Here is a 17,253-nt window from a genome sequence, read left to right as displayed (position 1 = left end):
ACTTTTATTACTGTTGCACCATTTATACAATTACATATAATTTCAATGCATCCATTGTACATTTTGTTTTTTCATTTGTTTTCCAATGAGTGTGTGTTGGTGTCTGTGACACAGAATGGAAGAGAAACTGGAACTGCAATGAACGCAGACTTTTTCATTTCCACTGACCAATAAACAGAACTACAGGTGCACCCAACCACGGACATGCATTAACTCGTCATGAGAAATCTAGGTAGGCTAAGTAGGATGAGAATGCTTTTTACTCCCAAAAAATATTTGGAGAGGAAGAATTGGAGGATTGGCATTGAGAAATATGTGGACAGCTAAGTGGGTTTTGTCTGAAAGTTGGCATTCATCCACTGCATAAAAAAAATATCAAAATAAGAAAGGCTGTAAATAAAAAAACCACAGAAAATACTGCTTTCATAAAGATCTGATTGCCTTGGCACAAACCCAGTGGGCAGAATCAAACGCATCACTCCCAAACCCCATTACAGAACAAAAAGAAGATTTTGATACATTGGTGGAGTGCATTTACAGCAGTTCAGATACAAAAGATGTGCTGTACTTTCAGACATCCATTTATTTTACTTTTTTTTTTTAAATCCAGGACTTGTGTCAAGTTGGCAGAAAGTATATTAGATATTTCCCCACAAAAATACTATTTGGATTCTCCCCCCTCCCTCCCTCCCAACTTGATGGGACATCCTTTTCATCTTTTCTTTTTTTTTTTTTCTCCTTTTCTTTCTGGGCAATACATATTTGTTATTTCAGATCTGAAACGAGTTAGTATAGCTGAAAAAATAAAAAAAAGACACAGGTTGTTTTAAGTGGTTGTTTCAACAGGCTGTCCAATTTAATCTTGCACTGCTATGGTTTGATCCGAATTAGTCGCTGGAACTTCAGAAGGTTTCGCTTCCTCTGGTGGGGCTGCAGGGTCCGAGGCCTTAGCAGTGGAACTAGGTGCTGCTGTTGCTGCCGCGGTCTCCTTGGAAGAAGGCGCAGCCTCGCTGCTGCTAGGTTTTGAGTCTGAAGCTGGGGCCACTTCACTTTTAGTTTCTTGGGCTGCAGGCGTTGCGGGAGCCTCAGTCTTTTTGGCTTCCCCTTCCTCTTTGCTCTTGTCATCTGCTTTACTGGGAGCTGTGGCTTCTGAAGGCTGGGAAGCTTTTGCATCGCTGCTAGGCTCAGAAGTTTTGGGTGCTTCGCTACTGGCAGCGGGAGCAGAGGCTGCAGTCGGCTCCTCTTGCTTGGGTGCCTGTTCGTTGTTCTTCTGTGGCTCTACTTTTGCATCGACAACAGCCTCCGACTTCTCTGGTTCTGGTTTCTGGGTTTCTTCCTGGGTCACTGTTTTCTCCTTCTCCCCTTCTTTTTCTTCCGTCTTATTGGCAGCGACCTGAGTATCCTTTTCGCCCTTTTCCTCCTTGTTGTTCTCCTTCACTTCGGTGGTCTCTGTGGTTTGCTGGGCATCCTCAGCCTCCTTTGGAGTCTCCTCTTCCTCAGTTGCTGCTCCTTCAGCCTTCTTGTCTTTGTCTTTAGCTTTTTCATCATTGACACTGTACCCCTTCTTCTTCTTGCTCAGTTTGCCTCCCATGTTGGAGCTCTGTAACAGAGAAGAGAAGGAGGTGGTTACCCAAAGCCCAGCATTTATCACCGAGAGAATCAAAATCAGATCAACTGAGGTGCAAGAGAAAAATTGATGCTGGCTCCTGAAAAGGAGACTACAACAGGTTTGGTCAGACTTTATCAGCTGAACACACCGATGCTGCTGAGCACCACTGCCGCTGAGCTGACGTCCTGCACAGCCCTGCAGCATTTCAGTCAGCAAACCCCCTTCTGCCACATCCCCTTGTGAACAGTCCTTCTCTGAACCCCTCTAACCCCCGTTACTTTTCAGGGGGGAGGGAGGGGAGGGAGTAACAAGGTGAGGGAGGGCTAACATACGTCATGATCTCTCGTGTCCTGAGAAAGGCATATAAAGGGTGGAAGCAGAAAAAAGCCGGTTGTGCACAAACTGAATTTGACGGTCAATCTTGGCATCCACCCCTGGTTAACACAAAGTCCACTATCACTCCAGTGAAGGCTATGAACAAGCTTTGCATTAAAGTTTGGAAAGATGAAAGTGAGTCAGTGAGGAGACCGATGTTCTTCCTAAGACAGAAGACCGCATCTACTCACTCCACTCTCACCGCTTGTTACCTACACAGCCAGCTCCCACTGTATATACAGCCTATGTCCAGGGCTGAGGGTACCCAGCGGCCAGGAGCGCGTGCCTCCCTCACCCGGAGGGGTGCGGGCACCACGCTCCAGCAGCACCAGAAGTAGGAGCAGCTCCCGAGGTGGGGACGTCCCCACGCACAGAGCCCCCACTCACCCCAAACTCCCACAGGGATCGCCAACCACAAGCCCCGCATCCCCGCACACGGCAGTGCGTCACGGCCGCCCGCAGCAGGATGGGAGACAGAGCCTGAGACACAGCAAGCCTGCGGCCAGAAGCAAATATGGGCACTTCTGAACGCAGGCTTACATGTAGTACGTGACATGACGCAATAAGGGGGGAAGAGGAGTACATGTTTTGTAGCCTCTGTCACGGTTTGCCAGCATGACAAGTGATCAGGTACACAGTTCAGTTGTTTAAAAGAAGTTGAGCGTGTATGCAACCATACCAGTATTTATATACCCTTCGTGTGGGAGTCTCAACTAAGAATATACAAAATTTTCCACAGTACTTCAAGGCAAACTTTGTCTATTAAACCAGGAGGAGACACAGATATATTGTGACCTTAATGAACATGAAAATCTCTATGATTACCTAAAAAATACACTTCTGATATTAAATATATCATTCATACCCAATGAAAGGCTAAGAAAAAAAATTCCTACTTTTGTACCATTTGAAAATAGTGGAGAAGGTGATTTTTTCAAAATACTGTTTTATATGTTTTATAATTTAAGAGTTTCTCCAAGGGAGCTGAATCATTCTAATTTTCTGTTTTGTAAAGGTAGGTAGTCTCATAGGCTCTATATTTTTCACACACTTGCCAAAACTGTGGATACAAACCAGTAAAAATTCATAGGAGTGCTCACAGAAGGCTAAATAATAAATAATTTTTAATACCACTACGAACTAGCTGTCTCTCAGTAGATTTTCTGCTACCACAGATACAAGGCACAGGACAGCCCAACAGCAGACTTTCCATGTCTTGGGCAAAAATGAGATATTATGGTCAGCAGAGATATTTCTGATTTCAGCGCTCAAGAAGAAAAACAATTTGCAAATACTGTTGAAGGGTTAGCGCACAGCCCTGCAAAATGGTAATCTAATGTTACTAAAACACTACTTTGTTGTCTGAAATTTTATGAGGAACAGCAATAAAAGGATTAACTTCCAGCCATAGCTGAGGAATCTAATCTCTACCTTCATGGCAGTCATACCAGCTTTTTAGGTATTTAGGGCAGGCCATGGACATTAGTTTGTTATCTGACAAATTTACAGGCTCCTTGATACTCCATAAATATTGCTCCAGCTTATTGCTTATGTACAGTTACAACCAAAAACTTTGAAAGGGCTTTTGCAAGTCAGCAGGATCACAGATTTATACTGAAGCCGTGTGTGTATCCCAATTTGCAATCCCTAAATTAAAAGCCTGTATTTTTTTCCCGTCAAAGCCCAGATACTGTGAGCCTAATTTCATTTGCTGCGTCTTCTGTATTTTTCCAGATTTTGCTATTTCATGGATAGTAGTAACTCACCACAATTTATATTTTCTTCCACAAAAAGCTTTTAACCTCAGATACAGCTAGCTACAGAATGCGTATGCCAAAGGACCAATAAGCAGAGAGGCGTGCACATGAGAAATGTGCTCCCAAACAATGAAAAGAAACACACACTGTCTTTGCTCAGAGGTACAATGTGAAATCGCTGTGTCTCAATTTGCATCACAGCCAGCTGGCTCAAGATACCGGAGCAGAAGATGGGGAAGAGGTTCAGAGACTACCATTATGCTCTATTACTAAATATTTACAGTTACAAATGGACTGCCACCTTCCAGCAGAGTTTCAACTACTTTATAACAGAATAGATTCACTCCTTGTGACACTGAATCTTACATCTCCCTATGTAAAAGCCACCTAGATCATCATCGTTATATCTATGCCAGGCTATCACGCAAAAGCACAGCAATCACGAGGGTCATCGCCCAGCCCTGCAGGTAGCAATGCTATGATGTTCCTGATGTATCTGAATTACAAATACTCCTCTCCCCAGCCTCCTGATAACGTATCTGGGCTCCCCTGTCACGTTCTCCAAAACCAGCCCCCATGTGCTCCACTGCCTCAAACAGACGCTGATCCAGTCCCTGCCCCACCTTAACTGTGCCTGAAGCACAGCTCTGAACCCTCCAGTGCAAAGAGTCTCAGGGTGCAGCAGACAGAAAGCAGACCTTAAGAAGTATTTTAAAACTACAGCCAACTATACCTGGAAGAAACGTAGCGTGTAGATCAAGCCACTTAACCATCTCTGTGACTGTACTGGATATTCTTGCCTGGGGATAATCCTGCCTGGTGCCACATGGAAGTGAATCTCAGTGAAATGTCTCACAAGTGAAACAGACAGCAAAGTGCATTAAGTCATCCAGGTATGTATCCAGACAGTGTTAAATCTGTATTACTACCTACATATGAAGTCTTGCAAGAGTACAGACCTTTTTGCTCCCCCGCACCAAAGGTCTAAAGTCTAACAAAAAGGAGATACCCTGCCTGTCCCGGTGAGTCTGATGGCCCTGGCTCCGTTGCTCAGCCTCTCCCACTTCCCCTGCCTCTCCCTAACCCCCATAACCACTGCATCCGCCTTGTGAAAGACAGACCCAGAAAAAAATTTGCCTACAACTATTTACCATACAGGCTAATACCCAGTATGGCTTCAGTTATTTGCACTACCATTGACACATAGTGGTTTTGAACTAGCTCTTGCAGCTACCAGCTGAGTGCAAACCGCATCTAAAAGGAAGATCCTTGAAAATTTTGGTGCTGAGCACCACTCCTGTAAAATGGCACAGCATTTGATGGCTGTGCCTTTTCACTACTGGACAGAAAAGGGTCTAGAAAGAGACAGTCTAGAAGCAGATTTTATGTAAGAAGTTGCAATATATCAGTTATTTTCAGCGAACTTTGATGAAGCAGTTGGCAGACCAGCGCATCAGAAGAGCAAGGTTAAATACACTTCAAAGTTATAATAGACTTCATCTGCTTCTCAGCGTGCTCAGTATTCTTTGACTGTATTGCTCTTCTCGTGAAAGAAGAAACAGATCCAGAGACCACTATGGAGGACTTCTACAACGGGAGCAAGGATTTCTTCTGTTTCTAAGAGATGCTGTTCATTGCGCCCATCCTGAAGTTTCCATTCTCCTGCAGAAAGCAGGAAGAGAACTGGGGAGCTTGCACAGGTATCTTTCCTACTATATATAAGAAATAATCTGACTATATTTGTATTACAAAATACCACGTCTACAGGTCACCTAGAGCACGTTTCAGCACTTTGAAAATTGAATATTTGTGATAATCAGGATTTCCTGGGATAACAGTGTCAGAAAAAGAGTTAATGTCCATAAGATCGTAATAGAGCAGGAAGAAGAACTCACAGAACATTTTTGATTTTACATGTGAAGATCAAGCTGATCTGGTGGAAATGAATCCCTGGAACACAGGCAGCATACATTTGTACAGTTTGGGAAAAGGAAATGTTATTTCCAAGTTTTATATTTCAAATTGTGCTTCTATAATGGAAAAGTCCCTAGAATTAGACTCTTTCTCTCTCTCTCTTCTGTCAGTAAAGATTTGTCTGCCCAATTAGATTTCTTATGTGCTTATAAATTTCTAAATGTTTCATTTAGCATACACTTTCACATCCCATGAAAGGGTCTGGCTATTACAGGAATGGACTTGCTTTCACCCTCATTCTCAGTACAGAGAACAGTGCATCAGGAAAGGACAAAAACACAGATATCACCTGTAAATTGCCAAAGCTAAACTTCCAGAGCTCCTGTTCAACTTCATGCGGAAGTGTGGGGAGCTCAGTCCACTTCCAGAAAAACCAGTTCAGGAAAACAGCAGGTATCTTCTGAAATCCCACTGCCTTCAGCGCAATGTAAGCACATGCGGTGGGTCAGGCCAAAGTAGCCCTTGCACAAGCCTGTTCCCAGGCACGAGTTATCTCACATTGCCTGCAGACAAGAGCTGTAAAATGCACATCCCTCCCAAGGCAGGGTTTCAACACTCCAAACCAAAGGAAATACTGATGCCAGAAACTGCCCCACCCCCCAGCTGCTCAAAATAAATAAAAAGATCTTGAAGAAACCATTGCATGTCTGTACTTCATTGATTCACCCTACACCTCTGTTTTTTAAAAAAATGCAAGTTTTTTAAAAGCAATATATATAGGAACTTAAGGAAACAAGGAATTTCTAGATACAGTTTTCAAAAGATTTTCTGAAACTTTTATGAAAGAAAAAAAAAAAGAACTTACTACTTCTCAAAATATTCAGTACAATTTCATGCTTCCCATTACACACACACTCAGAGATGCTCCCGTCTCACCAGCCCAGGTCAATCAGTTTACCAGGTTAAGGTTAGAAGATGTCTGTAGCATAGCCCTAGATAGAATTAGACTCGCTAGCCTTGTCTTTTAGCAACAAAACCATGTTTTTCTGCTCTTTCTCAATTATCCTCACACATTTTCCTCTAATGTTATTTGGAATTAACAGAACAGAAATGCTAGGTCTCACTGAGGCTCAAGCCTCTTCACACCTTAGTAGTAGCGACCTTCTCTTCTCTTCTCTTCTCTTCTCTTCTCTTCTCTTCTCTTCTCTTCTCTTCTCTTCTCTTCTCTTCTCTTCTCTTCTCTTCTCTTCTCTTCTCTTCTCTTCTCTTCTCTTCTCTTCTCTTCTCTTCTCTTCTCTTTTCTCTTCTCTTCTCTTCTTCTCTTTTCTCTTCTCTTCTCTTTTTTCTCTTCTCTTTTCTCTTCTCCTTTTTCTCTTTTTTTCTTTCTTTCCCCTTTCTCCTTTCCCCTTTCCTACCCTACCCTACCATACCGTACCCTACTCTACCGTACCCTCTTTTTCTGTGTTCCTTATATTTCAGAGCAGTGACGGGAACCAGCTCTCCCTCAGCCAGGCGGGTTGTGCTGCTGGTGCGAGGGAGGCAGCAGAAAACACACCCCTGCCCACCTCCCCCTACGGAAGAGACGGCGGGGGTGGCACACAGCTGAGCCCCGAGGGGCCGGGCACCTCATGCAGTTCCACGCCTGCAGGGCTGTGAGCAGCGCAGCACCTTCACAGGGCAGTTACGTATATCCGAAGGTAACAAGCTGCTAGTTCATTAGGTGCACACAACAAAACTTGGCCTGTGGTCTCCACATGCCTGCTTGTTCAAGCCGAGTCCTTAACACTGAACAATTCGGTGTATTTATTGCTGTGAGACGCATGATGATAAACTGGGAACATCTTGGCTTGGCACCTGTGCTGTTTTCTTCATGGACCACAGATAATTTTTTTCTCCTTCCCTCGGCATGTGCACAGTCCTGTAACTACTGTGCCTCTTTTCCTTCCTCCAAAGCCTCATGAATCTCAAGATCTACTAAAGGAGTATAGAGGAGAAGAACAGTGAATACGTAAAATACAGGAATTATGTTCACCTGATTTTCTAACTTTGATCTTTAAAAGAAGCCAATTCCAATTTTGTTACCGTCCTGTTTTCTTTTAATATGCAGCCAATGAAGGAACTCTAAGAAGTAATATTACCAAGTCTACGAGTTTCATTGGTAGCCAGATCTCAGTCCTATTTTCCTCTGATTAGAAATAGAACACGTTTGATGCAAATTTCTTTAAAAAAAAAAAGAAAAAAAAGAGGAACTTCAATTTTTATATTATTTTAAAATTCCTGGGGACACATATACCACACAAAAATGGGAAGGATGATGGGCTTTTTTAAATATGGACCGTTTGTCATTAATGTATCTAAATTATGATCATTGATAATAGACTCCAATTATGAGAGTTATAATAATTTAAGCACACTGCAGGCTGATATAAAATTGTGCCTGGCTATTTAAGAACTGGTACATGACTAACTGCTTCATTTGAGAAGCATAACTACTAATAATACAGCAAGTTATCAGAAAAGTTAATAATCACATGACAATTATTTTGAGAGCAAATTAAAAAGTTGTACCTGAGATATTACTAAGATTCATGTGAAATACTTGAGCTCTGAGGTATGAATTAAATCATCAGTTAGGAACCTATTTTTCCAAGAACAACACGGGAATGAAGATCAGCAGTTCCATTACAGGTAAAGGTTTTGCCAAAACTATCAATTCATATTAGCATCAACCGGAAAACACAAGTACTTTGCACATGTAATTCATCTTTGCACCCTGTGTGGAATAACGCTAGCTAGCTAGGCAGAATTCCTGAATAAAAACAAAATTTATCCATTATTTGATGAAAGAGTGATGAAGATTTTGTGGGTTACATTGAAAGTAACTATCGAAGACTTTCGACTTATATCTCCTGGCTTGGAGGACTGTACAGCTGAAGACCCTGGAGACACATAGTGACTGAAGATCCACTACCCAGTCTGACTCTGGTCAGACACCAGCACTACTTTAGCTGTAGGAGATTCTTCCCAAAAAAATGTATCAAGGGACTGCATGATGGAGTCTCTGTGTGTTTCGCCCTATATTAAAGCCACTTACGTGAAGTACTGACCTGTGTGCTGTATGAGCTGCTCTGCAGAAGCGTGCTCCCAAATGCAACACACCTCATTTCCTTAAGCCGTTAGAAGTCCTTAGCCTCTCCAGCTACAAAGCCGTCTTGCAGAAAACATGAGCAGAACATGGACCGACACAGTCTTGCCTTCCCGAGTCAACGAGCGGCATGGAAGAAATGCTCTGCTGTGTGCAAACTCCCTACTCACCCCAGGCAAGGCAGTGCTTTGTAGGCAGAGATAACATCTTTTATAAGACCAGCTAATATGGATAGAAATAACATCACCCCTATTCTCCTTAGACGATATTGTCTACAGCTGATCCGTTTTGGTGTTAGCATTATTTGATACTTTCCTATTGCTGGTTCCAAATCAGAATCCCACTGGTTTTGCCATACCTGTTTTTTTCAGTGATCCAACACAACATTACATTGCCCAGCAGCGTAGGTACAACTGCCAGTGCCTCCCTGGCAGCTCCTGTAAGGCTGGTTTGCGTGTTTATAACAGAAACACAAATCATATTAAAAACCAGCAACACAGAAGAAGCATAAAATAGGTTATTTTTACAGTGTGGTGTATGTGTTTCTCAGCCTTGCGTTCAGTTCATCCAAAGCTCTGACTGCTTAAATTAAAAATGCTGCCATCAATTTCTATTCGCCTCATCTGCTCCATTCAGTCTACCAGCCTTCCGACAGACTTGAGACCCAGCTCATGTTCAAGGCACTTCTCCTATACTCAGATTAACTGCATATGTTCTTTTTGTTGAATAATTAAAGCAGTGTGCAGACATGCTTATGCAGGTACACACATGCAGCCAAAAGTTAGCCTGCCCCAGACTGAGATCTTAATCACACTATTGTTAGGCACACGGTTGGAAGGGGAAACGCTGCTGTAAACACCTGTTTTGCAGAGACTGAGATTAATTTTACAAGAACCCCTCTTGTAGAAACAGTTTGCAGGCTTCAAAATAACCTGAAAGAATAAGCCAAAAATATAACCATGTGCCTCCTCCTTATTCTTTCTAAGTTGCCACATCCCTTTGGGGTTTGTGCATGACTCCCCAGGAAGCAGTTTAATAAATATTTTACACTAGCCAAAGCTTTCTAATCTGTATCCTAGAATTAAGTTCCTATATAGGAAATGATGCAAATTTCAGAGGTGCTTATTACCCACATCTTTCAAACTGTTCAGGTCCCAGGAACATGCACAGCCGAGGGAGAGGCAAGATTCCACACATATTATTCCAATTATGGCCAGCCATTTTTTGCCTCGCTCAAATACTTAAGACACCACCACCATATCTAATTACAAAAACACGCAAGGTGATAAAAGCCTAGATAATGGGACGATTTCCTTCTAATTCACATTTTGCTCAAATTTGGTCCCTCCAGCACTATCTTTATCATGAATCTCAATACCACAAATATGCTTGGCTGGCAGACCCCTAAACTGTTTTGGGTGCCTCCAAAAGAGACAGTCAAAAAATGTAACAGTCAGATGCTAGTAAGCAACGAAAACATTAGCCTCCTCCACACTACAATCCTGGTAAAGAGCAGATGTGGGAAGACCTCATTCCTGGGAAAGGGAATTTTTTTAAGCTTAACACCTATAGCTTGTATTTCTCTAGCCTCATCCTGAACAAAGAACATGCAGCCTTATACTAAACATACAGTACGAGGCACACAAAGAGATTTTAAATTCATGCTTTCTATAAAAAAAAAAAGAAGAAATTACTATACAATCCTCATTTACATGTTTTTTTCAATAGCAAAGGTTCTCGGTTACTATTTGCATAAATAGCAAACTCACCTGCCATTTCCTTAACAAGGACACGGAGACCCACGTTCACTTTTTAAAAAAGGCTTTAGGGTATTTAACTAGGGAACTGTCACTAGAGACAATTATTTGTGGGGATCTACATTCACATTATATCTGTTTTATATTCCACACTTTAAAAATCTGTATTACTTTAATGCCCATTTAACTGGTCAAACTAGTTTCAATCAAATTTGAGACAGTCCTTAGCATATAAATTACTGTATGCTACAAGAAATGGATACATTCATTTTGAAATCTTGGAACTACCAGTTTTACTTTGCAAATGGATTCTCCAATGTGATTGCTAAATTCTTTGACAGTTTTCTTTCCCATCTCTAGGCTGCTCATGGTGCTGCTCACTGGAAAAGCACTGGCCGTACGCTCCAGCTCTAAGAAAACATCCTATAGGTAGGAACAGGACTCTTAACAGACAGCTCAGACCTATGATAGATCATGGCAATCCTTACAGTACATATTTGCCTTCTTCTGTTTGCATGACACCCTTACTATGGGCAGTGAAGCCACATTTATAGTTACGAACCAAATCCAAATCTCAATTTTGTTTTGCTTTTTCAAATACAAGCTGCATGGACTGCAGCACACCATTTCTGACTGCAGCACATGACTCCACAATTGCACCACAGAAAGGAAGCAAACAACAGGGAAGCAAGACCAGCCACCATCCACCCAAGGCAGCACTCTCTGCTGCGGTGCCGGTCGTGGTGTTAACATAGCAAGCGCCTCCTTCCAAAGTACACAGTATCATGCTCAGCAAAACAAAAGATTACCAATTTAAATGAAGTATTTATTTTTGACTCCTTTATTCCATTATCTAACTATTAAAGTATTTTAAGGTTTAGGATTTAGGATCTAGTTAACACATTCTCTATCTGCTTCTATCTGTTTCAGCTCTATATTAAACTGCAGCAATAGCTTTTCTCTATTTTTCTTCAAAAGAAAATGATTGCAGATCCACTTGATGCTCCAGGAGGTACCACAGCTTCAGGTTTAGACATTGGAAGAGGTTGGCTGATTTAAAAAAAAACACCCACAGTTCTCTTCTCCCAAATCTCCATCACAGAACATGCAGCTGCTTCAGTTACGGGTGATGTGCCCACCTTCCCGATAACCTCAGCCCTGAACACCGCAACGGCATTCCTCAGAAATGAAGGTATATGCAAGAATCACGGGATTAAGCCAATTTCATCCTCCAGTTAATACACAACTGCTAATGACAGTTAAATTAGTAATTGGAACGTTATTCTGAAAATACCTGCAAGTTTAACATTGCATTAGAAAGCTGAGTACACTTACGTCTTTAGGAAAGTATTACACATCATGCCTCTGGTGGAATTTAACATCCTTCAAGCAGTCAATACAAAACCTACTTACCACCTCAGCAGCACTTACAGGGTATTTTACACCGACTTCCCGAGGAGCGGCTGCATTTCTCCTTGGAATAACACCTCTTGACTTTTAGTCTTGCATACGAAGTTTCATTTTAAACGAAAAATTCTGTACTGAAGTCAATGTATACAAGTCAAGTCATGTTTTGCGTAACATCAAAACTACCTATAATTAAACCCTGCAAGACTTTGGGCTGAATTACAAGTATTTTTCATGTTGTTGAGAAAAAACTCCTCCTCGTGACCACAGTATCTGTGTCAGCACCTTATCAGCTCTCAGCTTCTCACAACTCTGTTGTAATAATGTCTTGTAGTAAAGACATGCTCAAAAGAAATGAGAGAAATGCAAGCCTGAATGCTCAACATCTTGGAAAACTTTTTGCATTCATGTTCCTGGACACTCGTTTGTGCCATTTAGATTTTTTACCAGGCTGTAGCTTGGTCTATTATGTTAAGTTTGTCATTTGGGTCATTCTCACTTCCTGGTTCTCACACTAGCACAATATGTGGGTTTTTAAAACAGCATACATTTAACACAAAAGAAAATCTCATGTTCCAGACTTTCTTTTTTGATCTTATTTAGAACGCATGTTTATTCTGGATTTTGACTTTTTTCCCCTCCCCCCCCCTCCATTTTTTAAACAAAGCATTACATTCAAACTACCAGGCTTACCGGTTTCACTTTAGCCACTGGGGGAGGATTATCAAAATTACATGGAACCGGTACACAACAATCACTGGCAAGCAAAAAGCATTAAGCATCTGATTTCTATTTGTGTCTTACAAATATCTCTCTCCATCTTTTTCACCACTACTCATTTACACTCCTCTAATGGCTGCTAAATACCAGGATGTCTTAGGCAATCTTTTATTAAGACCGGCAATATTCTCCAAAACTTGAGAAATGAGAGCTGTGATGGTCAGTTTCTTGACCCAGACGAAGAACCGAAGGTATGCATCAACAAATGTTGTCATGCGGAGCCTATTACACTCCTTCAGTGCCACATTTTGGTAATAAGCTATACGAATTCAGAGTGCCATAGATGGTTGAGAGGAAAGAGGCAGAGTTTGCTTTTTGGTGTCAGTGGTGCAAGCTGACAGAGGAGGCTGCAGAATAAACCCAATCTCCATTTGTGTTGTGTCCCAACATGATAATGGTTTGCTGTGAGAAATCGGCTTTGCAAATCTGAAGTGTTTCTAATAATCCCAAAGTAGGAGCTTTGCCAGGCTGAGGCAAAGCCGTACCATGTCATGTGTTCAGCTGTGAGATATGTCACCTTGGATTCAAGACTCCCAGACCTAGATTGCTTGCCTAAGTTTCTTTCTGACATCTTCGCTGACCGCACTTTCTCTTTTCTTTCCCTTGGTTTTGGTTCGGGTTATACTGGGGTGGCTGATCGGCTCTGCTAGAGGGAAGGTTACACAAGACTGGAGGCTAACAAGTCCATTTGGCAAGATTTAAAGATAGCAGCTAGTGCAATCCATGAATTGCACTGAGAGATTTATGTTCAAACCAAGCAAGGCATAAATCCGATTTAATAATTACTCAGCCAGAACCATTCGAAGCTAGCAGCTACCCAAAAAGGAAAAGAACAAACAATGCCGAAGGAATGAAATGAAAACTAGATATCGGGAAAGGTGATCAGGTGCATATCTCCTTTCAATAAAATAGCTTGTTTTTCTTTTCCATTTCAGTATCAGTAGGAAATCTGTCCATCTTAGAGCTATCAAATTTAAACTCACAAAATGAAAGCAAATGAAAAATAACTTTGCAGGGATAGCTGTGGAGTTGGATGTACTCCCTTTCTCTCCCCCTCACCCGAGCACTGACTTGCATTTTGTGTCAACAAATGTAATTAATACCTAGTATGGCTACAATTCAACTTCTGCAGTTCAGAATGCCTATCAATTGCCTTAGATTATGTTTCTCTTGATGTAGACAGCCCTCCATCAAGGCTGTATGTATGCCAATTTGCAATTTTGGTCAACTCAGACCATATGACAGAAAAGAGCTAACTTTCCAAGGCCCACATGCTGTAGAGAAAACTATTTATAGAGAACTCTTAGAGTCACTCCTTCAGTTTAAAGAGCTTTTGGTCCATGGCTATTTGAAAACTTATTTATTCTAACCAAAGAAGGCAGGCAGACATCAATATAAAGTATAACAGCTATTTCAGCATTAAAATGAGGGAAGCCTATCAAAGTAATGGAGACTTGAGAAGTATGGAAAATTGATTTTCATTTTTCAAGACAGATCCATAAATAAAAAGAAAAATACCACTAGAAAGTTTCTGTTAGCTCTTTCATCACCAATATGTTTCAGTAGCAGCCCGTGTTTCCAACCAGCACTGAAGTCCCATTTTGCTGTCCCCCATATTAGCACATACGTGGAATCCATCCATGCCTTTTAAAAGGAGCAAGAGAAGAGAAATTCATTCTAATGCCATTAACAGAATACAGCTGCCAAGACTCCCGACAATAACTGGCTTTTCCAGAGGTTTTTTTGTAATCAGTTCTCCTGGCTGGTGAGCTAGCAATGGTCAGACTGAGCAGCACTTCAATTTGGTTTTTTTCCTTCCTGCACTAGTAGGTTAGCTGGTGGGATGGAGCCCCTGCATTCCCCTACGAGATCTCGTCGAGGAATGGGAACCGAGTGAGTGCCTCTGCCCTGCTGCCTCAGCTCTGGCTCCCAGGGTTTGGCAATTCATTTGCTTGGAGGGTGGGGAGAGGGAGCTGTGCTTCATAAATTTTAAGATGTTGGCTGTCGCAAGCCAAGAGGCATTCAGCTCTGTAGAAATCATATACACAGTTCTGCTCACTGCAGTTTTCTGGGTAATCCCCCCACATGCACAATTTGAGCACTAAATTCACACATCCCAAACAATCTTGAATCTAAATATGATTCAAGTGCATAAAAGTCTCATAGCCATATTTGGAAATATTACTTTCAAAGGTCTCATGCTATTTCAGAAAATGCTAAGTGAGCCAGTATCAAGAAATATGTCTCAAGAAACACGTAACTATTTTAAGAGTATTTGCAACCCCAAATCTTCATTTAAGTCTCTTACCTACCACAATCTCTTACTCTCTTGTATTTCTTCTATTTTTAATCACAGGTAACTGGTAAGCAATACCACAGTTAAGCTTATTCTATGATTTATACATAAAAGAGAATAAAAAACTTTTTTCCATAAATGGCCAATTTCACTGCCCACTTTCAGCTCAGCAATTCTTCACTATAAAAGGGCAAGTCTTCTATTTAAGTATTTATTAGCTTTTGTGAAGGAATGATTAAAGAATGGTTTCTTTTCAAAGTCTACTCTGTGTGAATATATGTGGCTAAAAAGAGGAGTCCTTTTATGCTAGTTGCCAGTGGCTGCAAACTTTTCTCATGTCACTTCTGACAAAAACTGACAGGAGCCACTTCATTCAAACACAGAAATAAAATACGGAAGGAATTATTCTCTTTATTCAGGATAGATAAATAATGCAAACCTCCCATCACACCATTATGTTTTGTCATACCCTGCCATTCACGCTTAGCTTCACGTGTGAAGCCTGTTCCAGCTCTGCATCTTTCTGCAAGTCTAAAGAACCAACCTCATATCCCTAAAGTCACAACATGCTCATTTGGAGTAGGAGTCGTCTTCTCAAGGTGAAATATGCCGTCCTAGAGCAGTGAGACAATATCCCTTGGATTAAGCTTCTGGGAGCTGTCATAGTACGTACCATGGTAAAAATGACAGACGAGCTCTTCCCTTCCAAAGCCCAAAGGAAGACACATATTACAGCAATAAAACTATAACGCAGTATAAAATAATGAGAATATCTTTCTCTCCCTGTTTTCAGGGGTCCACAGCAGTCTGGGGTCAGAGGAGGCAAGAGCCCAAAACCTCCTCAGTCTCTTCCAGTTGCTGTTGCGTGGAAGGCCACCTCATATGCAGCCCAACTTCCCCATTTGCAGAATGGGATATCACTTTTCATCCTCAGAAAAGCTCTGCCCGATGCCAACAGGTGCTATAAAGGGTTGGAGATATTTTTCCTTGTTTTAAAATGCAAGCTCGTTCCGTATGACTTCTTCACCCCAAATCTCTGTTAGAGAAGGCTGTTTTTCAGCATATTGGCACGGTACTGAATTACTGTCTCTGAAGCTTACCATTATATCGCACATATTAGAATAGCATAATGAGCAAGTCACTCCTCTAGATTTCACAGTACTGTGCTAACATTGTAATATGGAGCTGTAAAACATCTCTGAAAATTTTCAGGTATTGTGGAAAGCTCCTTCTGGAACCAAGCTCCTTCCCATTTATGCCTCTCGGCTGAGAACATCTGTACATGGACATTTTGATTTATAGTTCCAAATATGCACATTTTACTCAGTTTTGGTTCACTTGATGAGAAGGATTTTTTCTCAAGCTAAGAAAGCTCAGGTGTATCCAGCTGGATAAAGATGAAGCTACTGCTTGGCAGCCATCTTAGTGCTTTATTAAAGACAGATGTAAGAAAACAAAGTAACTTTGCTTGAACAGAACATTGTGAATGCTTGAAAAACTATGATAAATCCCTTTTAACCTGCTTTCATTAGGTTTTCAGGTGTTGGACTGATACATCATGGTCAGTGCTACGTTTATTCTATGTTTATTAATTAGATGCATGTCTTTGTTAAAAGAACATCCCTTTTAGGAGTAATTATTCAAATTTGAACAGGTGCAAGAGGAAGCTCTAAACTGGTTCACTAACTTTCCAAGACCTTTTTAAGGATCACGCGAGTTTGAAAATTCTGAGTTATATTTGTCACATACTGCAGAAGCTGCCTTTCCTCCCTACAGATCTGAGCTGTAGCGACTACATTATTACAGTCATAGAAAGCCATGAAAATTAGAAGTGTCTTCCTTTAATGTGCGATTAAATATCAACCAGACGTAGCAACATGGCGCTGCTGGAGATGATGCTCAACAGAGCAGGATACGAAAGGATCATCTGCAAGGAATGGCAGGAATTAGGGATCTGAAGGGTAACAAGTTTAGGTAAATTCCCCTTAGTAGCAGCATATTCACACCGTCTACTCAAACTAGTCTGTACTCTGGAGTTTCAGAAGCCGTGGTAAGTAAATTAAGATCAGCAGCACAAATTCAGCCAGGTAAATAATTTCAGGGGGATGAAGAACGGCCGCATAGGTCTCAGTTCTTAGTACTTGCACCAAGGGGCAAGCGGCTACAAAGGACTGCACTGCGGGCTCAAAGTCACAGACTGAATCTGTGAACCT

General features: G+C 41.4%; 1 protein-coding gene across 7 annotated transcripts in view; it reads right to left on the bottom strand.

The window, feature by feature from the left end:
- Positions 1–565: 565 nt before the first annotated feature.
- The window catches only part of BASP1 (brain abundant membrane attached signal protein 1), a 52,187-nt gene continuing 35,499 nt past the window's right edge, over positions 566–17,253 (bottom strand). For 5 of the 7 annotated variants that reach the window (XM_075142492.1, XM_075142496.1, XM_075142491.1 and 2 more), the window contains one exon: positions 566–1,600. In XM_075142492.1, coding sequence (XP_074998593.1) covers positions 857–1,591 — 735 coding nt within the window. In that variant the 5' untranslated portion in view covers positions 1,592–1,600 and the 3' untranslated portion in view covers positions 566–856. Of the gene's footprint in view, positions 1,601–6,801; positions 7,948–11,988; positions 12,101–17,253 lie in introns of those variants that run through there. The other 2 variants (XM_075142490.1, XM_075142494.1) reach the window with 2 other exon arrangements.

This window comes from Calonectris borealis, chromosome 2, assembly GCF_964195595.1.
Source record: "Calonectris borealis chromosome 2, bCalBor7.hap1.2, whole genome shotgun sequence".
NCBI classification, from domain to species: domain Eukaryota; kingdom Metazoa; phylum Chordata; class Aves; order Procellariiformes; family Procellariidae; genus Calonectris; species Calonectris borealis.
This window is presented reverse-complemented; position numbering and strand designations above follow the sequence as displayed.